At 39.6% G+C, this 23,427-nt stretch overlaps 2 protein-coding genes across 3 annotated transcripts in view; one reads left to right on the forward strand and one right to left on the reverse strand.

Annotated features, from left to right (window-relative positions):
* The window catches only part of LOC134180137 (SUMO-activating enzyme subunit 1-like), a 39,012-nt gene extending 38,552 nt beyond the window's left edge, over positions 1-460 (forward strand). Inside the window, exon 8 of one of the 2 annotated variants that reach the window (XM_062647226.1) lies at positions 327-460. The gene's annotated coding sequence lies outside the window, so the exon portion shown is untranslated. The remainder of the gene's footprint in view (positions 1-326) is intronic. The other variant, XM_062647224.1, reaches the window with a different exon arrangement.
* Positions 1-23,427, reverse strand: LOC134180136 (uncharacterized). Its single transcript, XM_062647222.1, has 10 exons — positions 23,374-23,427; positions 13,916-14,011; positions 13,661-13,857; positions 13,519-13,579; positions 11,243-11,311; positions 10,854-11,183; positions 10,732-10,800; positions 984-1,097; positions 544-650; positions 1-484 (listed from the first exon to the last, which is right to left on the reverse strand). Exons 2-10 carry the CDS (start codon positions 13,925-13,927, stop codon positions 208-210), a joined length of 1,236 nt encoding a protein of 411 aa, XP_062503206.1. The 5' UTR covers positions 13,928-14,011; positions 23,374-23,427; the 3' UTR covers positions 1-207.

Consider the following 23,427-nt stretch of genomic DNA (forward strand, 5'->3'; position numbering starts at 1 on the left):
ACTGTCATGTTAATGCTGTTTGTGGTTCGCTCTTTCATAATATTTTCTTTTTCTACTGCAGATAGTACTCTAACACTAGATGACACTGCTCAGTTCATAGAATATGTCCAGTTTAAGGAATAGGCAGAAATGAAGCAATTTTGTGCAGAAATTAGTTTGTTATATATGCGGCATGTGAGATAACCCAATGTGTGCTCACGTAGAGAATCAAACCATGTCTTCATCATTGTCATGTTTTGGCACTAATCTTGCCTCAGGTTCTTCAGCTTTTTTATCGTCTATTAATTGACTTTCTACTTTTGCTGTTTTAAGACTTTCTTCTTTAGCTGAAACTGTAACAGGGGATTTTCGAACTACTGACTCATCAGGAGCTTTGTCAACCACACTGGATGTTGATTGATTCATATTCTGACGTTTGACGCAAGCAGCAAGAGTCCTGAGCATTCCCCATTGCTGTTGTAGACTTTTCTCAATGTTGGACAGCCTGCATGTTTATATCAATAATGAATAGTACCATCTGAGCAAGAGACGTGTGACCCTTACCATGTCTTGACTTCTTTGGTATTTTGCTTGATTTTGCCCAGTTGAACTGCTGTTGTAGACATCATCTTTCCTGTTGGCTCTTCTGCTGCTTTTACTGCACTGCTTAACTATCGTACAGAACAGTGACAACGCTAACAAAGTGGTATCTTTAGTTACCTGACACATATAATGCACACACACACACACACACACACACACTCTCTCTCTCTCTCTCTCTCTCTCTCTCACACACACACACACACACACACACACACACACACACACACACACATACGAAAATGCATGCATATGACATTTTGCAGTGCCAGACTAGCTTCCAGCACTAGCTTCTAACACTTGCGTTAATTCTAACACAGAATTTGTGTGTTGCAATGCATATGGCTTAGGACGTGTAGGAAGCAAATACAATTACGTGCAATAGTGATTTTATACTGTATTACCAATTGATTCACGGTTCTGTTGATTTCCATCACTTGACGACTGGTAGTGGTGACGTGAACATGTCTGAGAAACCAACTTGGCAGAACGGTCTCTACCTCCACTAGCAACTTTATCTACAAACAATTGTAAATTAGAATTTTGAATGTAGATTAAGGCACTGAGAACAAAATTGGATATCATATAACCATCGTGTTTGAAGTAAAATAACAAATAATATCCACTCAACAAATTTGCAGGTGATGTTATATGCGTTTATATCCTTATCTTTGCTACTAGCCATAGATGACCATAGCTTACTGAAAGGACATGTATAGAATTTCAGAATTTCGTTGTTGTACCTCGCCACTTTGTTATTGTTATATCTATTTTGAACCAGTGAGGCACAGTACATCCACGTACATATGGGAAGTAATACAGAAAAAGGAAGAAAAGAGAACTTACGAAGTAGACAATCTATTAGATAACGCTCCATAGCTAAAATGGCAAAAGCCATCTAGGCCTGATCTTTTCCAGACAGATGTCCATACTCAAAGAGATTTCTTTCACCTGTGTGGCTAGGGTTATCTGCCTCACCACTTTATTCATACTGTGTAATGTCCAGTGCAAGAATAAAGCCTGCTCTTGGAGCACCTTTCAGATGCTTCCTTGAACTATCCTTTGCACTTGTCATGAACAGATTCTCAAAACCCATCCCAATACCTTTACAAATGGCCTTCCAAGCAGTATCTAACATTTGGTGTAAAGGCTTTTTGGAAGATCTCATAGGTGGCCACCATAATTAAGCTACGAGCCTAAAGAAAGACACCACAATAAGTGGTGGATTGCTTCGCGAGAAGCTCACTCTAAACGGGCTGAATTGACTTCCGGTCTGTCTGTCGGTATGTCGGTATGTACCTATGTACCTATGTTTGTAAGTGTGTGTCATGCTGGGGGACTTTGTTGAGCCAATCATCAGTCCTTTCTTTTGGGATGCGAAAAATAGGTGACGTAACAATAGCATATCGGTGTGAATCACTCTCGGGAATTTATTGAGCCAATCAGCAGTCCTTTAGGACACTAACAGTGGGTGACGTAACAATCCGGCACATTATGACAGAAAAGCCGAGATGTCATATCCATAGTAAAAACATTAAACCGTTAAACTGAGAAGCACAGAGTAAAGTTCAGGCTAGAGTTGTACGTGTCTGTTACTTTTATTACAGAATAATTGCAAAACAAAGGAATTCATATTTCTTTTCAACAGACCATGCATGTGTACCGTTGCGCACAACCAACATGTCATCCGCGATCTTCAAGAGAGCAATATGTTTTAGCTGTAAGTAATGCTGATGATGAACGATCGGCAGCGTCTTACAAGAAAGATTCGTAGGAAACGCTAACGCTGCTTTCTTCTGGATCTTGTCACTACATGTCACTTCACAGTATATCTAGGAGACGTACGAGATCAATCTTTATCTAGCTACAACGAATTATCATCGGAACGAAAGATGCTAGCAACGTACGGCTCAACAAAAGCATGATAATCCCGTCCACCTCAGTAGTTACTTGCAAGTGCATGATGCAAGATTGAGCGCTACAGAATCGAGAAATAACATGGATAACAAGCCCGCTCCATGCAAGAATATATTTACAGATGTAAGTAGGGCTGATGATGAACGATCAACGTCGTCTTGCAAGAAACATTTGTAGGAAACGTTGCGCTGCATGCTTCTTCTGGATCCGGTCTCCACACACACACACACACACACACACACACACACACACACACACACACACACACACACACACACACACACACACACATGTCACTTCACAGTATTTCCCGTGCACGTACATCGATCTCTAGCTACGACGAATTAATTTTAACGGAACAAAAGATGATAGCAACGGCTAACGAAAGCATGATAATCGTGTCCACTTCAAGTGATTCAAGCAAGAGAGCTACATGCAGAATTGAGAAATAACATGGATAAAAACCCGCTACGTGCAAGAGAAGCAGCTTTCATGCATGTGCATGTACTGAATTTGAAGTGTAGTGTGGGACATTGATGATAGGTAGTTAATTATTGTTAACCACATTGACGCATCCCTGGGTTTTCAAAGAATTATTCGTTCTGGCAACAAGCTAATAATTAATTAATGATAATGACCATAAATAGACAAAAATTAAGAAAATTTTTATATCAGTTTACACTTAATACAACACACACACACACACACACACACACACACACACACACACACACACACACACACACACACACACACACACACACACACACACACACACACACACACACACACACACACACATGCTCACACGCTCGAAGCGACGGTGTAAACACAGCTTTATTTAGTACCATATTTGCCCATAATAATGCCCTGGGCGTATGGAAAAGAAACACTTTTCTGGGCGTACACTAGGGCATGGGCACTATTTTGGTCCTAGGTGTATACATGGTCGCAAAATGCTGTTGTTTGGCCAGTCATCATCTAGATACTTGAAGAAAGAAATACCACCACAATGGTTGCAATTATCCATTTGCAAGATCAAAGGACTGATATCCATACAGCATCAGCATACACACAGAAACTAAACACTATGCACACGTGGTCGGCCTGAAGCTTGTCAAGAGCATCAGGGTCGTTAATAGCAACGAAGACATCAGTTTAGCAGTAAGCACTTTCACTTAGCACTGACACCAAATAATCAAACGCACACAGATGGAGACGAATGTTCTGCGGACCCTATTTTGTTTTGTCTGCGCATGCATATCCTGGGCTTATACTTGGGCATGGGCGTATAGTTGAGCATGGCCGTTTCGGGGCTGAAAGTTCTGACCTGTTGCACATGGGCGTATATACAGGCATGGGCATTATTTAAGTATGGGCGTTATTATGGGTGAATACGGTAATATTAACTCAACACCGGAAATAATTGAACATTTAGAATTCTTATTCACACAGCTTCCTCTCTAGGACATAATCAGCGTTTACCACTGCAAAGAATTTCTTGGCTCTTCTCTCCACTGACATTGAATCACTTCTCACATCATTCCACAATGATCCCAAATGTCATAACTGAGCTGCCAACTCTCCCCCGCATTGAGCGGGAGACTCCCGCATTTGAGACCCTTCTCTCACCTACCTGCATTTGGCATCGAATCTCCCGCATTCTGACCATTGGTTGGTGTGACCAAAATGATAGGTGTGCCTGTTCTGTGTAACTGTACCCTACAGTTTTAGTACATGCATATGTAAGCACATGCTTGATCTCCCAATATCAATTTCTATGTGCCAACCCCTCTCTTCATCCAGCTCTTTTATAACATACTTGGTCAAAATACCGACATAGAAGGAGGAGTCAGTCAGAAGTGGAACAGGGGAGGGGCTGGCTACTTGATTACCATATGTATTGCTGGAAAAGCAATTGAAGAAGGCCACAAGACAATAGAATCCAGAACATCCCAACTAGCCACGAGAATGTGCATGTACTTTGTTCTTAGATTTTTATAACAGGCAGTAGTACGTACAGTACAAGTTCTGTGTTTAATTAATTAACTATTATGTTTAGTAATTGGTGTTAATGCTTTGTCGCTAATTAGGCACATTAATCAATCGGTTATACATTTGTTGCACTATAATTAAATTAGTTAATGGTTTCTACTCCAACCGGGCATGCAAATACTTAAATTTTGATGATTAGATATTATTTATATATATTATTTAACACTTATTACGATATAAATTTATTGATATTAATGCTACTGTAGGAATGTCCAAAAATTTAAACTCCATCATTCTCCCGCATTTTCCTGCAAACTCACGCATTTTGACACTGCTAGGTTGGCAGGTCTGGTCATAATCTTTAAACGGTGTGGCGTCATGCAGCTTCAGTCACAAATCTAGTATTGCTTAACATTGACCAGTTTTCTTTGTTTAAACAGTGTCACCACACTCTTCTTGGCGTTAAGTTTAGGTACATTCTTCTTAGCAGATCTTTTGCATGCCCCCAACATTGTCTGAATTCAACTAATATTGTTTGCATAAGCAATACAGCCAACCTTTACACCTGCTAGTCTCGCTCCATATCCTGTTCTCCAGGTTATTTTATTCATCAATCACAGTGTTGAAGCATTGGAGAGAGAACACTACTTTGTCTCACCTCATTTATAACAGCTCAGCCCATCCTGTAGCAGTTTGATTAGAGTACCAATTATACAAGAACACAAAAATATTAATGTAATAAATATAAAACAAAGTAGGGATATCAATGGCTGCCTAGTTTAAGCTGGTAGTGCTTAATTAAAGAAATAGGGCTGGTTTGCAGTAACTCATGCAAGCCAAGAGTCATCCCAGCGTATAGCGTAAACGTAGTCAGATGCTGAAACTAATTAATTTACAGTAACATGTCTGAGCGCAACCCAGCAACGTCTTCTCAGCTGCAGAAGGGTCTGGCGTCAAGGGCCGTTTCTAGCGCATGTGAAGCAAGTGTCGCTGCTGTTACTGTATGTATTCCTTCTTACCAAGATTTCTTCCTTTTATTTGTTGAGATCTTTGTCGTCCATATTATACAACTGGACCACGTGAGTGAAAGCGCGACAGCCAATTGGTAGTTACAAACTGCATTATTGCTGGTTTACATTACGTTGACGCTCGAATAGAACTTGTGTCTAATCCAACGTCTTGACGCTGGTCAGAACATAGCATTTCGGCGAAAGGTGGTAACATGTTTACAGTAGGACACTGACGTTACGTTGGCGATACGCTGTGCTGACGCTTAAGTTACTGTAAACCAGCCTATAGCGGTCGAAACTTTCCAGACAAGTACTCATACTTTACATCTGAAACCAATCTGCCACAATTAAATCCCTACTTCACTTCCTATCCAAGCAGCCACCTTGAAAGCAAACATGACTAAAGTAGGGATTTAATTGTGGGAGATTGGTTTCAGATGTAATGTACGAGTTCTTGTCTGGAATGTTTTCGCCCCTATTTCTTCAAGCACTAGCCTAAAGTAGGCAGCCATCCCTACTTTGTTTTTTATTTATTATATAAATATTTTTGTACTCTTGTTCATGTCTTGCTTCTAATAGAAACAATGTTACAACTCATAGTATATTTGAGAACTGCTTTGAAGCAGTACTACATTAATACTGCTACACTCTTATACTATCTAAAGAAGTAAAGATTCATTAAAAGTACCAGGCAATGCTTACATTATATAGTATTACACAAGCTAATTTGATTATGATGTGGTAATTGGCGTGTGCATTCCAGTCCCACACAAGTAGGAGTCGTATCCGTGCTTTCTCTTGTACCAGTTAGAAAGAACAGTCTATCACATGCACATTCATGTTTTCTGCAAAGATCTTGTGAAGGATGTGGAGATCCTGTTTGTGGGCCCACGCATAGACGGGAAATCCAACAACAAAACTGTTGACAAGTTAATCGGCACTCAGATCTCGCAAGTAAAACAACAGGCGTTTCAAGTAACAGGCAAAGAACGGCAAAGCGAAGATCCTGTAAGCGACATGGAAATCCCATAAGCGAAACGAAGATCCAGTGAAGGAAGCAAAGATTCTGTCAGTCTTCAGGCACGTGCACGCAGACAACGGCAAAAATGATCCACTAAAATCTGCGAGTGTTTCAAGTACGTATACTAACATGTACGGAATGACTGGAGAAGCGAAGATCCTGTGAGCATAACAGCGAAGATCCCACGAAAAACTGGCTTGTTGGCACGTGCATCCACATAAGTGAGACTACATGTCACACACAGAGAAAGGGATGGTGAATGGTGTGTCAAATTTTACAGTAAATATGTTATCCCAACGTCATCCGAACGTGGTAGCACCAAAGCGATATTGATGTCATCCCTACCTAGGAAGTGCTAGTGGACTCCCCAATGTCATCTTTATATAATTTATAACACCCAGATAAAGCTTTAGAATGGTCTAGTGCACATACGTACATGCAGTTGTTTCATCATCAACTGTTTTCTGTACAAAGTATAAGCAAACCGCAGTACCCACATTATAGTAAACCCAAATTGAAGCTGGCTTGATTCCAGAAACAACCAAATTTTGATAACAGTACTCTTTCATATAACTTGGACATTACAGGAGGTTGTTATCCCTCTATAGTTGTCTGGATCACTCTTGCAATCGTCTTTGTTCTTCAATATGGAAGTTATAATTGACTCTTCTACTGTTCTGAAACATATTCATGTCTCAACATAGCCTGAAACACGATGCTGATGTGTATCAATAGGTCGGGACCTCCATATGCTTGACATGTTCTGCAGCTATTCCATGCTGAGCAATAGCTTTGTTATGTAATTTTGAGGTAACTGTTGTAACAACACCCAGAGAAACGGTAGAATTCCACATCTTCTTGATTGTGTACAGATCTCTATGTGTTTACGTCATACAGAAAGATTGCCTGAAGCCTGTTTCTGTCAATTTTGTTGTGACAATTAGCAACCTAACTAAAGTGGTCTTTCCACAGATTCAAAATATCACACTTAGTATTAGCATTACCAGCTCTCAAGCTGCAAACATCTTGACCTTAGTCTCTGTATCCTGTACCTAATTTAGTCTATGATCCAAATCTGAAAGGCCCTCTAAAATGTGACCATCGTTGCACCCCTTGTCTAACTTTAATTCTTTGCTTTTAAAATAATGGTAGACTCATATTGAAGAGAAATACGGGTGTTGCCCTTTATAATTTTTGTCCCATGTTAGAGATTTTGAAGACTTTTCAATTGCACACTTAGGATCCGTACTACGAGGCCGTGTTGCATGGTAGTGGCGATTCTTTTCAGTGTTCATCGCGTGATAGCCAGTTGTTCATGTAACAAAATGTAATATCTAATTAGTAAGTTTGATTAGGAACATGAAGTGACATCAGCCTGATGTAGGAAATTTCGAATCCGGTAAGTTCCAACACGTCAGGATCTTTAGTCCGAGGCCATGTTACACAGTAGCGATTCTTTTCCATTTTCATTGCATGGTAGACAGTTGTTTGTGTAGCAAAACATATAATAAGTAAGTTTGATTAGGAACGTGAAGTGACGTCAGTGTGATATAGGAAATCACTAATCCGGTACGTTAACGTCCACAGCACTGACATAATGAAAACGTTTAGTGAACGTCAGATGCAAGCACAGAACAAATAGGTTATTAAAAATGATGTAATGGAAGTGTTTACGGACTGGATGTACATTTAGATTTACTGATTGAAAACGCATGCACTCAGCATCTAAAAATATAGTCATTTATGTAACTAGACAAACTGGAAGAGTACTGCTCAGCATCAGATGTATAGTAATGGAAGTGCACTCAGCGTTTTAGGTTATGTTAAAACTGATGTCACTAGAAGTACCTCCAAAATAGTACGGATACACTTAGTGATAAGTCCTGAGTTTGCATCAAGCTTTTCAAAATGCCATGCAGCTTTATGTGACAAGTGCGTGGAACTCAGTGCTGGAGGTTTACGTAGTCGTCGGTTAGCATTTGCGAATTGGAGCCTACACAAGAAGAACCAGACACTTGATTGCCGCTTCATGCAAGGCATGGCGCAAACATCGTGCATGCATGCCACTAGTGTCCTGATTCCTTGACCCGACACAGATGTCACCATTATAGTGTGCTGTCTTGCCTCACAATTTTTTTGTACAACAATATTATATTTCGAACAGAAACAAAACAGCAAGTTGTTTTATCAATTTGTTTGCAATGTCTCCCAAGGTCTCGTCGGTTTGTATCCATTTACTGGATGTGATTCCACCAGTTCGTTTGCAAGTTACCATAAAATGCATAGATGTAAAGGACGATCCAAATGCATGCTTTAGCTATGTGGCAATTGAATGTTCATTATGTTAGGAGAAACATGAAATTGATGAAAACCTTTTGGGCATACGTATGGGAAATGTTTGTGGTTTGTAACGAAAGCCTAGGTTCCGCAACATTTAATTAATAAAAGCGTTCAATATCAAATGTTCTGCGCAAACAGCAGTTGTATCAATCAGTTGCCTCCATGTCGTGATTCTCTGCGACTCCATATAGCTAGATTCGTCGCGCAAATAACCAAGTGGCAGTCTGGAAGCGTTGTCCTGAAATTCTGACGCCTGTCGGTCATGGATGAAAATTTGTTTCTGAAGATGACATCATCAGCTATGCAGTTGTCAGATCAGTTGCCGGCTCCTGAGCACTAATGATATTCATTTGATTTTCTTGCAGTAGTAACTGTGCTCTGGGCACTGCTCCTGTTAGGCAATGGACACTTCCAGTGCACTGATGCTCTAGGAGCTTCCAAGAGCTATAGGTTGTAACAAACAGGCAGACTATGAAATATGCAATACCAATGTTGTGTAAAGCAGCGATGATGACTCGATCTTGATGGAATTTTCTTTTTAGTGTTAGACATTCTAAAGTTAGAATTGTTGAAATGTAGCTCCTCTTAGTAGATTATTAAAACTATAAAGTGAATTAGAACAATACTACTCTACTGATCACAACAGTTGCCTTGTATCAACCACCCGCTTATCACAGCACGTCATTAGACTGTTAAAGTGTTGTGTTTCAGATTATTTCCATTACACATGTAACAAATCAAGTACAGTAGAATAATAGAGATGTTGTAATGTAAGGTTTTCGATAAAAGAAGTGTTTAGGTTACACAGGAAGTGCGTATGTTGCATGGTTGCTATGGCAATGAGCTGATTGCTTGTTTCTCCTATTTAGGGCTTTAATCAAAGGGCAACATTCAGATTTGCAATACGCACCTTTTAGTTAGTACAAATCCACTGAAAGATAAAAGTCGGACGAGGGGGTGCAAACGATATGTCACAATAATTATTCTGGAGTTGGATCATAGACTAATTATCTCCAGAAGTAGTCCTGGTTACTATCTTTCAATTTGCCAGTGAGTCTTCTCACTCAGACAACTTCCTCAGCTCTTTTTATCGCTTTAGTTCCCACTTAAACTCATGTCTTGACTCACACATGGCGTGGTAATACACCACTTCTAGGTTTCCTTTTGCTTCACCATTTTAGATATGATTGTCAAGTTCTAATCTTGGACTGTTTCAGAGTTGAACTTCACCTTTTTTGTTAGTGATAATTAAATCTTAGCTGCTAATTTATTGCATCCATGATCTTGTAATAGTAAACTTCTTTGCAGTCAACATGATGACATCTGTGAACATCATCGCAGACCGCTGCTTCAGCTTGCTGATAAAGTAGACTTAATTCTCATGACTCAATCTGGTAGCGTAATCTGTCAATTGCCACGTACATGAGTGGGATTTTTATTACCTTAGTCATTAACGGAACGTCTCTCATTGTGAGAATTGTAGTCATTGTGGAAATCACAGTGAAAGACATAAGTATTGGTACATGATCTGATAACCAAGGACCATTGCAGATTGAAAACTTGCATATCTTTTATAAGACTGTCTTTAACTAAGGCATAGTCAATCCAAGAGGCCCTGGTCACATCATCTGCTTGATAGCTAAGTAACTGTGTCTTCCACTGAAACTGTATACAGAATCAAATTTGTCCATAGAAATGGAAACACATGGAACGCTTCGGTGTTTTAGCATTTAGTAAGCCTATACCCAACATGGTTGCCACGCTAATACTTTGTGCTATGCACAGCACGTTCACAATACAGTTGATAGAATGTAAAAAGCAAGAACTTTGGCATGCAGACAGTCCCTAACTTGAGCACATTTTACTGACCTGCATTCTGATCTGTCTGAGAGCCGCATCTGCTCTTACAGCCTCGATATCTCCAACTGCTAACCCAATCTAAACCAAAAAACTGCACAACGTAGAGATTCAATGAAAGACGGAACGCTTACCAGTACATTGAGAACAACAATTGGCATAAGCATTGCAAAACATATGAAAAAGGCGTAAGACAGAAATGGGAAAACCAAACAGGATTCCAAATTGTCATTGTCAGAGGCAGCGGTTGTTCCATTGATGGCGGAGACGTTGACGTCCGTTGTGGTAGGCAAGAAGTTTGTGAAATCAAATTGCCCGTACTCATCTCTCAAGCGGTCATAGTAGTAGTCTAGCTTTGCGCTTTCACTGCTGGGAGAAATCAGCAAGGTGTCATCATGGGCTAAGTCTCCTACAGCCATTGTTACAACTCTCATTAGAGACAATCCAGAGGAAGAAAAGTTTGTCTAACATGTCAAGCATTATAGCACTCTAGGAAACGCAATACTGTATTGGCATTATGTACCTTGTTGCTCATCAGTAAGTAAAACGCTAATCCAAATGCCAGAACAAAGAGTGTCACCACAACAACGACCTGCACAAAGCATCTAGAATCTAGCATTTTGGTTTAATTTTTATTTAACAGCATAAAGTGCAAAACCTATTTAATATTTTTATTTCTCTGTTTATTATGCAATTAGTTGTCAGTCACGACTTTGTTCTATGCTGTTTTTTGTTGATCACAAGATTAATAGGTGTGAACGTGGTATACGCAGGCAATCCGTATGTTTTCTGAAAAATGCGTCAGCTCTGCACTACATGTAGTACTCTGGAGAAATTTCTTAGGTATGCAATACATGTTAGCCACACATTCATAACTAGACCGGGGTTTTGATGCCAGCAATGCAGGTCAGCCGAGGTAAGCCCATTTAGAACAGGCTTGGATTTGATTTATTCTAGCCTTGAATTAGACTTGATGTGATTTTGAACCACAAAACAGCTTGGAGGACGACTATGCCTAATTCATTAATAGATATACTGTATAAGATGAAACATTGGTGGAATATATTTTGGCAGTTTTAGCTAAAAAATTGTCTGTTAAAGCATATTGACGGATTTTATTATGGCGGTTGGACATTGTTGTTGGGTAATTGATATGTACAATATTCTCCACCCACTAATTAAGTGGTTGCATCATGGAGGAGTTTGTAATTACGGAATTTAACTTGCATTATTCCACCTTCATCATAGCTTCACAGCCTCTTTCTCATGTCCGCACTCCCTGCTAGACAGGGTAGGCACAGCAGATGACAAGCAGCTAGGGGTTTTACCATCTTGTGGCCTCATCCACAAGATGTACCGCCACATTGTCGTGATGCCTGATCCACAAAACTGATGACATCAACATATCCCACTTGCCAAATTAATGGTGAATTTTATATTGATGCTCACTAAAAATCTGCCAATCTGCCAAAGTAACTTTCCTGCCAATTGGTATGTAGAAGGAGCTACCAGACCAGACATTCTCGATGGAGTCAAGTTAATTAGAAACAGTCAAAGAATAGATACTACACTAATACCGTATTTCCGCACATCTAGCTGCATGCTGGTTAAGCTGGGGTTTACCCGGGGTGCCAGTATATCCCGGGGTATACTGGCATGCCGGAGAAAGAGAGGTGATTTGACCAACCTCCCTAGAGACTGGACCCATAGATCTATGCTGCATCCATTCTTAGATATTGACATAAATAAACACTAAGATGTATACTTTTTCATCTGGATGTAGTATATAATCAACCCTAAAATGTTTGATTTTCTCTGTCTTCATCCTCCTCTTCTTCATCGTCTTCCTCTCTTCTCTTTCTGTCAGCCCTGTGTGCTCTTCTGCTTGTTCAAATCTAATCTGGTACGCACTGATGACACACTCCACATTCCCTGCATGGCATCTTCATTTTCTTCCATCGAGCTCGTCGTACTTGCATAGTACTGCTAGCTTTTTCAATTGTGTATCGATCTTCTGCCACACTGCAAAGATCCATTCTCGAGACTTTCTGGCTGTTCGACTTTTCTCTTTTCTGGCTGGGCTTCGGGGAAGCTGCATTCTGTAGGTCAACGAATCGAACTACAACGTGCGTCTGCAGTAAAATTTACCATGCATGTGTAGTTGCTCCCTCGCCATTACCGGCACTCCCTCGTGATATACCGGCATGCCCTTATCGTCACCAGAGTCCAACAAGCAAGTTTCTGGTAATCCCCTCTTATACCAGCATGCAGCTAAATGTGCAGAAATACGGTAATATGATTTCACTGTTTCATTTATGGGTGGCACTTTGATGACTTTAATATGTAAGCAGCTGTAAACAAAGACAAGCAACGGTCAACAAAGAAAATCTCTTTCAGCTGAATGAACAGTTCTCACAAAGCCAAGCAGGCGATTTTGCTAATGCAGCTTAGATCTGGTTTTGCAGTGTTCCCATCCCACACTGGAGCCACCATATCAGTAAGGACTTCGGGTTGATTCTGCCTTCAGTTGAAATATATCTTTGCCTTTTTGACGACTGTAAAGTTGACGACAACTACGTGAATATCGGTGGAAAGGGGCTGATTCTGCTTTTCAAGCAATGGGCAATACATAATGCTCTATATTCTTGAGCGTGTTGCCGAAAATATAGAATCAACTTTAAACAGGCCAAATGGTGTGCACTGTTGATATCCATAGCATTTACAGGTGGCCCTTGTTTGTCAACATTCTATGCTTGTGTGCACCATCGAGAAAAGCGATTACCACCCATATACACTTACCTGAATCATAGTCTTAACCATCGATATAATCATTACAATGTATATTCCTACATGAGGCATTCTACAACAACAACAGCAACAGCAACAGTATAATTTATCAATGGGATTATTTTCCATAGCGTTGGCCATGTACATTTGATACCTCTGAAAGTTCACAAGAAGTAGCGTCCAAGCAAGGAAGACCGTAACAGCTGCTATTTCCCACACAATTTTCGGACACGAGTCTTGAGGAATGTTCAAGTCGTGAAGAAGTACTCCATACGGATCCAAGAACACGAACGTTAGTCCATACACAACAATCTCACAGACATTTGATGGACTGTAGAAGTATTGCATTCCCTATTTTCAAAGAAAAAACTTATTTCAAACAACAGTAATATGCTCAATTTGTACTCACTTTAAACCACATGATAAAACACTCCTTGGCTAAGCAGAGAGTTGTTGCGAACACAACTGCTGCTCTTAGTATGGCATTTCCAAAACAGAATTCATACTAGAAGATAACAGAGATTTGTTGCAATCACAACTGCTGCTCTTAATATGGCATTTCCAAAACAGAATTCACACTAGAAGATATATATTACACTTTCAACATTGGTACTTAGATGATGGCTCTTTCATTGGTAATAGAGAATCAACATTGTCTCTAATACAAAGTTTACTGGCAAAGGGTCCCATTTTTGGCTTGCACATCAACTTAAACAAATGTGAACTATATTGGCCTTCTGGAGACCAAACTTTTTCTGAAGTCCTTCAAAAGTCAGACGCTTATCAGAAGGTATCAAGCTACTAGGATCACCAGTCCACGGATCTGTTGAATATTTTAAGTCCTCCACAGCTAAACGTGTTGACAAAATCTTGGAGTCCCAGTCAAATCTTGGTAATCTTGATGATCCACAAGTTGAATTGCATTTGCTTCGAAGCTGTCAGACTGTTTGCAAAGTCAATCATATTTTACGAAATGTTGTTTTGGCCATGTTGTTGGAACAATTACATCGCTTTGATCAAGAGTTACGTCGACCTTTAGAAATTATTTGTCGTTCTTTTGTTGCAGATATGGCATGGCTGCAAGCGGCATTATCTATTAGACTTGGTGGACTTGGTCTGAGAGAAGCAGTCCAGTTTTCACCAGCTGCTTACGTAGGGAGTTGCAATTCTGCTCGTAAGATGTTACAGGACTTCCTCGAAAAGGCTTGCAATCCACTGGATATTGCAAATTTACATTTCTCACGATCTTTACTATCAGGAGACTCCGAAAGCCATCTTCAGATTTGTCACTATCTGAAAAGCACACAAATTCTTCGACTTTAGATTTCAGCATTGCTACTCAACGACAAATCCAATCAGAATTTGACTCTGATGTAGTCAAGTATTTGTTAAACACTGCTAGCTTATGAGACTGAACACGCTTAAATTCAATCAGTACGTCTCATGCAGGAGCTTGGTTGCGTGTAATACCCGACTCTAATCTTGGTCTTTCCATGTCTCTTCATGAGTTTGTTATTGCAGTACAGCTCTGGTTGGGAATCAAGATGTTTCCTTCTCCTCCGGCATCTGTCTTGTGCAGTTGTGGTCAGCACATTGACACTTTTGGAGATCACCTTCTTGGTTGTGGTTTTGGTCCAGAGCGCACACGTAGACACAATGCATTGGCAGAAGTTATTTTCCAGGGCTTATTGGTTGAGAACAGAGCTGTTATGAGGGAGATGAGATGTAATGGTTCTACTGAAAGCCGTCCTGGTGATGCTTTTCATCCTGATTTCTTGGAGGGTTGACCTGCCTATTTTGATGTAACAGTTAGAAACTCTTTGCAGCCGTTATGTGTGACAAAATCAGCTGTAAGGGCTGGAGCCGCAGCAGAGGCAGGTGAAGAACAAAGTATATTCGCCATGAAGACATAGTTCATACAGCTTGTGGTCTCTTTTACCCCGTGGTGGTTGAGACCTTGGGGCTCTGGTCATTATTCAGCATCAAAAGTCTGCTTCCAAAACCTCAGCAGTCATTGGCCTTAAATTCTACCAGGCTTTCCAAAATATGATGCAGCAACTTTCTATTCAATTATGGAAACATAACTCGAGAATGATTCATAAGAGACTTCAGCTTGAAGTACAGGACGTTGAAAGTTGGGATATACCTAGAGTCATGTAAGACTTGTTGATTTGGGGATGTTTGGCGAATTGTTTGAGTTTGGAAAAAGAAATATATATATATATATATATATATATATATATACAAGTATAGTATATTATATAGTATATTATACAGTATATTATATAGTATATTATAGAGAGAGAAAATCATATATTTGTATATAATACAGATAACACAGATAACACATATCGGCCCATATATACATATAAATACATACATACATATATATATATATATATATATATATATATATATATATATATATATATATATATATATATATATATATATATTAATGCAAGCTAGTGTACTGTTTGCATACAAGACAAAAAGAAGAACTAAAAGAGCACTATATAGCAGATAAGAGTTATAGAATAGTACAGCAGATAAACAAAGAGGCCTGAAGAGCGCTGAAATAGGGTTGAAGTGCGGCATGCTGCAGAATCCAGTCTGAGGTCATCTGCTATAAACGGCATGAGGATGAAGAAGTATATACCAGAGAACAAACAGCAAGTGAATGAAGAAGAGGAAGAAGGCCTGAAGAGCGCGGGAAGAAGGGCAATTATGTGACAAACTTCAGGATCTTGCCCAACTGCACCACTTGCCACAAGGACAGAAAGAAGTCTCCACATCAAAAGAACAGAAGAAAGGTTGAACGTGAACAATGCAGAAGATGAAAAATTGAAGAGCGCTGAAGAAGGGGTGAAAGTGCGGCAACATCCAATATTCCATACGACTGCAATGATCAGAGGTAAAAAGAAAAGAATCCAAGAAAGAGAGATCAAAGAAAGCAAACCAGATGATCAAAGAATTCTGAAGAGCACTGGGTAAGTGTTGAAGATGCGGGAAGCTTCAGGAACTCGACCAACTATCCCGCTTAAAGACAAATGAGGCAGCAAGAAATAAGTAGATTCGTCACAAACAGCCAAAGTTGTTGAAACAATACAAATGTAAACCAGAACATGCAGAGCGCTGGAAGTAGGGTGATGATGCAGCAAACTCCATGTTCCCTTTGACCTGTATACTCCAACAGCCAAACAAAATACGGACAATATGAGCATGACGAACTGACAGTTGCCCACCCAACAATAAAGCCAATGAAAAAGCGTCCATTCTTCAAATGGGGTCCCATCACCAGAATAAGGACTGACGCAGACAGCCAGAGTGGCAAAAGCCACAATGGCACAGTCTGAAAAGATGACGACCTCTTCTTCTCTTGTTCCTTCAGCAATTGACGGCTACAACAATTCTCGTGGCAATGCAGCCATACATCTGGGATATGTATATATCTATCTATCTATCTATCTATCTATATATATATATATATAGACATATATACATATACACACATATATACATACATACATAGTTTATTCATCCCGAGGGGCGTGTCTGTGACCTCTGCCTATGTACGGCTAGTACAGCGCAGGATTAAAAAGTCGCTAAACACTAAACTAAACAGACAGCAAGAGTCAAAACTAAAATAAAAGAAACAGAATTAAAGCTATTACAGTACTAGTTTTACACAAACAGGTCAGAGTCCATCCAACAGTCTGCATTTCTTCTACACCAGATGGCAAATGATGTGCTAATGGCAATTCTGCACATCTTTCTGAATAGGAAGCTTGATGACGGCTTGCTGAATCTGAGGAACCGCAATATGGGTTCAAAGCTACTGCAATCTACCAGGTCTCTTGACCCAACTTGTAAAGTGTGAAGTTGAGCACTCCACCCAGCTCGTTTACAGGCAGATACCAAGTTGCTATATTTATTTTTTCTTATATTCGGATGAGGTGGTAAAGTTCTCTTCAAAGCACACTGTCAATTCCAGAAGACTAATTTCTTTAGTTTTTTGGCACCATAGGATGATGTCAGGGCGAAGAGATGAGTTGGAAATAACAAATGGGAGTACACATGGTAAGCCTGGAAGGTCAACAGAGATTGCCCAGGATCTTGGTAGATGTTCATCTAAGAACAGGTAGATGCATTTAAGCACAGAATTGTGACGCCAGGTGTATTTCCCACTCTTTAAAGCCGTCCCACAGTTGTTGAGCACATGTTGAAGGGTTTGATAATTGCCACAAAGTGGACAGTCAGGAGAATCAGATTTCTGCCAACGTTGCAATTTTGCTTTATGAGGTAGAGTATCCTGAATGGCGTTAAGACAGAATGACAGGATTCTGTCTTTGAATGACAGTACAGTCTTACTGCAAGTGTCATCATCCACCTGCAAGCGCAGTGTCGAGCCTTGTACAACACAAGCTTTGATGAGATCCAGGCATCATACAGACATACATACATACATACATACATACATACATATGATTAGCAAACTATATACAGCTGTTATAAGCTCGAGTGCCGGTAACAGCAATATAGCACACTAATCTTACAATAAATCATTTATGCCATGATCACGTGACGTGTATAAGTATAGGTAAGAGTACAATAATAACTGAAGGTAACTTATTGCAAACTTGCCGTGAATATGTCATATGCACCACCTCAATACTTGCTCGTGACTGGTCACACAGCGCGTGACCATATGTATTTAGAGATTCTTATACACATGTACCCACCACTGCGAGTACACCCTAAACTTAAAAGGGAAGTCCAAAAAAAATTAACTTAACGTGTATGAGTAGATGTTACAAAGACAAATCGATTGGTATAAGTTACTTTGTTATCTTTGCTTTTGTGAGCAAGAACGAGCGATGTTTCTGTGATATGCAATGCCCTTGCACCCGCTCTCTGCTTCCTGGTGGATTAAGCTCCTCCCACTGCAACAAATCAATGTGTTTACGAGCAACTGCCACCGATAGATCGAGAAGACTGAATGTAAATGTGAAGATATTATGAAGATCTGCTTTCTTTTTGTCAGTTGTTTCTCTCCAAAGATAGCAGGCGCGTGGGCGTTGCACATCACAGAAACATCACTCGTTCTCGCTTATGAAAGCAAACATAATAGAGTAACTTAGACAGATTGATTTGTCCTTGCAAGATCTACTCATACAAGTTAAGTTCATTTTTGTCGGATCTCCCCTTTAAACACGAAATGTACATGGTCATTATTGTCAAGAGCTAATCTAGACAACAATGTCTTGGCATTGTAGGACCATAATTTAACAGACATTTTGTTCAAGAAGACTTCTAACAGCTTTACTGACTGTGATATTCACTGTAAAAGACAACCTTTTTGCACTAGCCCTAATGACATGATGACTCTGTGGTGACCATAGGCACAAGGATTCGCAGGCCAAATTTATATTACATATATTGGGTGTATATACTAATTAAGCTACGAGAGTAAAAGAAGGACACCACAATAAGTGGTGGACTGCTTCGGGAGAAGCTCACTCTAAACGGGCTGAATTGACTTCTGGTTAGTCCGTCGGTATGTTGTTATCTATCTATGTTTGTTAGTGTATGTCATGGTCGGGGAGTTGTTGAGCCAATCGGTAGTCGTTTTGGGACACGTAAAATAGGTGATGTAATGCTAACTTGTCAGCGTGAATTAACATCAGCCACTAAGTATGCTAACCACTACACCATGGAACATACTGCAAGTCTGATCTGACTAATAGAGATGTGTATGTGGAGTTCCGGAGAGCTGCTCACTGAAGTAATGAGAAAGAGACAAGACAGTCGTCATGGAGACCTTGTTTCTGCCAATGGGGCATTTTTCATTTGTTGGTGGTAGATTTTCTTGTTTGTTGCACACCTAGCAGTTTGGAGATAATCAAAACTATAGCAAGGAAAACTAATGTATTGATTGGTTCATCTGTTAGTAGATCTGTTACTAATCTTCATGAATAGCTACACTGTACCTGTTAGGTTGTGGAAATTTAATGCCAAGTTGTTTTGTCAAGGCTGTCTGTAAGAAGTCACTGATGGTAACTCCTTAGTTATTTGAAAATTAATTATATATTTATATATATATATGTATGTATATATATATATATATATATATATATATATATATATATATATATATATAATACAATATATTATATTTTCGATGGCATGCCCAATGCATGCCTACGCATAAACATTTAACTATTTCCAACAACTGTGTCTCTACTATTTAGTGCTAAACGTTCCAAAATTGGTCTAGCATTAAAAAGCCAAAGCTTGACAGAAAGTTGTTCATAAAGAAACATTAGCGTTCTACTAACAGTCTGACAACGATGAAATGCCGTCTTCCTTGCTATTATCTTCAACATGCTCATGCTGTGAAGATGCCATAAACCAAGAGTCTCGACAACGAATGGTTCAAATAAACTTCCAGTAACCTTCACCATGTCTTCATGACAGCGGTCCTTCTCCAAAACTCCAGCTTCTGCTGCTGGTCCAGCACGATTTGCTTGCTGACTGTATTATATATGAAGGCTGGAGAGAATTTCTCACTGAAAGATCAAAGTAAGTTGGCAAGCCACGCTGGAAATCCGAGTGAAAGATGTCACCAGGTCTACTGTTAGATGTAGTGTTGCAACGCTGCTTACGTTGACATTGGGAGTCATCAACAAGAAGAGTGTGAAATAGTGTGTCACAAAGGGCTTCGTGTCATTTGATAACTAAGTTGGTCTTCTGATCGCACCCTATGAGATGATCACCAAGTTCGTCTAACAAGGATCCACAAAGACAAAGATCAGAAATAGGCGAAGAAGGAAAGATGCCAACACAAAGCCAGACTCGTAATGCTATAATAAACCCCCTGCTGGGTATGGCAAGGCCTAGATTAGGATTAGGCAATGCCCGCAACCACGCCCCAGCATGTTGAGCTGAAATATCATTCATTCTGGCATGATCACGAATGCTGGCTTCTTACTTTAGGTCTGACCAAAGCTTGCTATCCAATAATACTTGTAGATGATGTTGGGTGTCTATTTCTGGTTTGAACTCATGGTCAGGTAATAATTATTGTAATAGTTCTTGTGCAAATACCTTTCCAGGAATATCTGGAAATGTGCTCTGTGAACTATTGAAAGAAATGTTCAGATCTGTATTCATCAGACGTTGTGAGAGAGCCCGAGTTGCATTACAACTTCCCAAAAATGTCGCAGAAGAGGATCTACAAGCTTCTCGCAATCCAAGTCCACCTAAACGGATCGAAAGTGTCACTTGACTCCAACAACTGTCTGTAATGGATGAATTAGCAATAGACTCTAGACACCTGTGTAAAGAAGCATCAAACTCTAAAGATATTGAATAGTCTTGTTTGGTGACACTGTTCTTAGGAGATGGTTAATTTTACATAAAGACAAACATGATCGTAGCAGATGTAACTCCATTTTGGGGATTCTCTAGATCACAAAGATGTTCTTGGCATTCCTGTATCTTTTGGATCCTGTTGGAAAAACAGCTGTCAACAAAGCATTTTGCAAAACTCGAAGACTGGTGAGCCCAAAAATTCTACACCACCCTCCAAAGATACCACATGCTGAATTTCAGGATGGAATTCTGTAAACTCTTGATTTCCACTTATATATATATAACAATATACCTAGGTTGTAGTGAATTTCATATCGTCGTGTCGAAATACTTTGGTAGATCTTGTACAAAATCTGGATGAAACACATCATTCGCTCTTGACATACTGATGCTACAACGCTGTTCCCGTCAGTAATTAGGATTGTCAGCTGATAAAACATGAAACAAAGTCTCACATAAGAGTTATGGCATTTTATTCGCAGTTTTGAGTTGCCACACCCTAGCAGGTGGTCACCGTAATTATCCAAGACGTGGCCACCTGTGCAATGCTTGGTGGAGAGCCTGGAAAAGAAGAAGTCCTAACCACAAACGTAATGCTGCAACAAAGTCTCTCGGAGGCATAGCAAGGCCGAGTGAAGGATTTGGTAGTGCCCGTAGCCACGCTCCAGATTGTTGAGCAGAAATAGTATTAAGATGTGCACAGTTGAGAAGGCAGCAACTATCTTTGAGTGATGACCATAGTGCAGAATCAAGATGAACTTGCAATAGATGTTGAGTGAACAAGCTGTCTAAGCTACTGTTATGATCTGGTAACAGAAAACAATAATTGTTTTGAGCAACCTCACCAGGAAAAGATAAGCCTTCTGGCAAGACTGTTGTTATCTAGTGAGGATGTGTATACTTCAATATTTGTGCTAACAATGATCTGACTGCATTTTAACTTCCAATAAATGCAGCAGCCACAGTCCTGCTAGCTTGCTGTAGGCCTAGCCCTCCCAGACGAATAGGGAGTGTAGCTTGTTTCCACACTCGCTCAGGAACTGAAGTTCTTACGATAGCCTCCAAGCAATGCCGCACTTCTGTGTCAAACTGACGAAAAGTAGGGATGGTTACATCCAGTGGAGTCATTCTAAGTAAGTGATTTATCTTGCAAAATGAAACGAACGATCATAACAGTTGTAATTCAACTCGAGGATCTTCAAGGTCAGATAGTCGATTTTGACAATCTAGATCCTTATTAATGTGTTTAGAAAGAGAAGCAGTGAATTTTGTTTGATTCATAAATAGGACGGCCTAGAAATTCAGCACCTCCCAGAAAAGGATTGATTTCCAGAAGGCTCACAGATTTCACACTTTTCACAATTAACAGGAGGCCAAAACTGGGTCTTTTCAAACGTATAGTATTCAGAAATGAAGCAATGGTAGCAACAAAGCGATGTATATATAGAAAAATGTCTCTTTGTTACATACATGAACATTCCCACCCAAATATCCCAAACAACTTAAGTTGCATGTCCCAGCTACCAACATTCACTATCTCTAAATTCAAACGTTGTAGCGTTATGTGTCCATAATTTGACCGATGATTGTTGTAATAAGTTGTTTAATCAAAGACTTTGAAAACATCATGTGACTCAATGCAAAAATTCTCGATGCTATAGTGTAGAATCTTGAGACTGTGTGGTGTCCAGAGATCGAGAGTTTCCACAACAAGCTGATAAAAAGATACATGTACCACCAGCTTTTGTAATATATATACACTTTATATATATATATATATATATATATATATATATATATAGTAGACATATCACGAGCGATGTGCACCGCATAGAGTATTTGACAAATCGGGACGTTTTGACCCGTAGGTCTTTATCAATTGAAAAAAATAGATAACGTTTATCAACTATTTTGCCCTTTAAATTGTCAGTTTTCTGTTAAGTCATAATATTGTTGACCACGTTTCTCTAATCATGGTGTTACCGTCATTCTTATTTAAGGTCCCATGTCTTCTAATCCAAATTGCCTCCTTGATTTGTCTAGTATACTATTTGTTTTCTGTTGTTAATGTTTTACTTTCTTACCAATCCATCATGTGGTCAGTTTCCAGCAGTAGGCTGCAATGGCGTTGTTATGGGTGTCACCATGTCGAATTGCTAATTTTGTGTTCATGTAGTCTTAATTTCAGATTTCTGCTTGTTTCTTCAATATAAAATTTGTCAATTCTTACAACCTATTCGTATACAACGTTCACTCTTTCAAATGGTGTAAGTGAATCTTTTGGGTGACATAGCAATGACTGAATAGTTGTTGTCGGTGTACTCACTAATTTGATGTTAAGTTTATTGCACAGACGTTTGACTTGTTGTGTAATACCTGGTGTGAAAGGTATCTTCAAATATTGGCATTTGTTGTTCACAACTTGCTCTTTTATTCCATAATTTCATTAGTTGTTAACCCTAGGCGTAGCGAGAGTTGCAGTAGTCGTCTTACCTGAAGTAGTGAACGACCGACTTGACGGAAATACCGACTCGAGGGAAACGACCA

Source organism: Corticium candelabrum, chromosome 5, assembly GCF_963422355.1.
Source record: "Corticium candelabrum chromosome 5, ooCorCand1.1, whole genome shotgun sequence".
Taxonomy (NCBI): Eukaryota; Metazoa; Porifera; class Homoscleromorpha; order Homosclerophorida; family Plakinidae; genus Corticium; species Corticium candelabrum.

Coding starts and splice junctions, on each gene's coding strand:
- LOC134180136 (XM_062647222.1), bottom strand. Junction 11,184..11,242: donor ACTTACTGATGAGCAACAAG/GTACATAATGCC, acceptor TTGACATGTTAG/ACAAACTTTTCTTCCTCTGG. Junction 485..543: donor ACCAAAGAAGTCAAGACATG/GTAAGGGTCACA, acceptor ATAAACATGCAG/GCTGTCCAACATTGAGAAAA.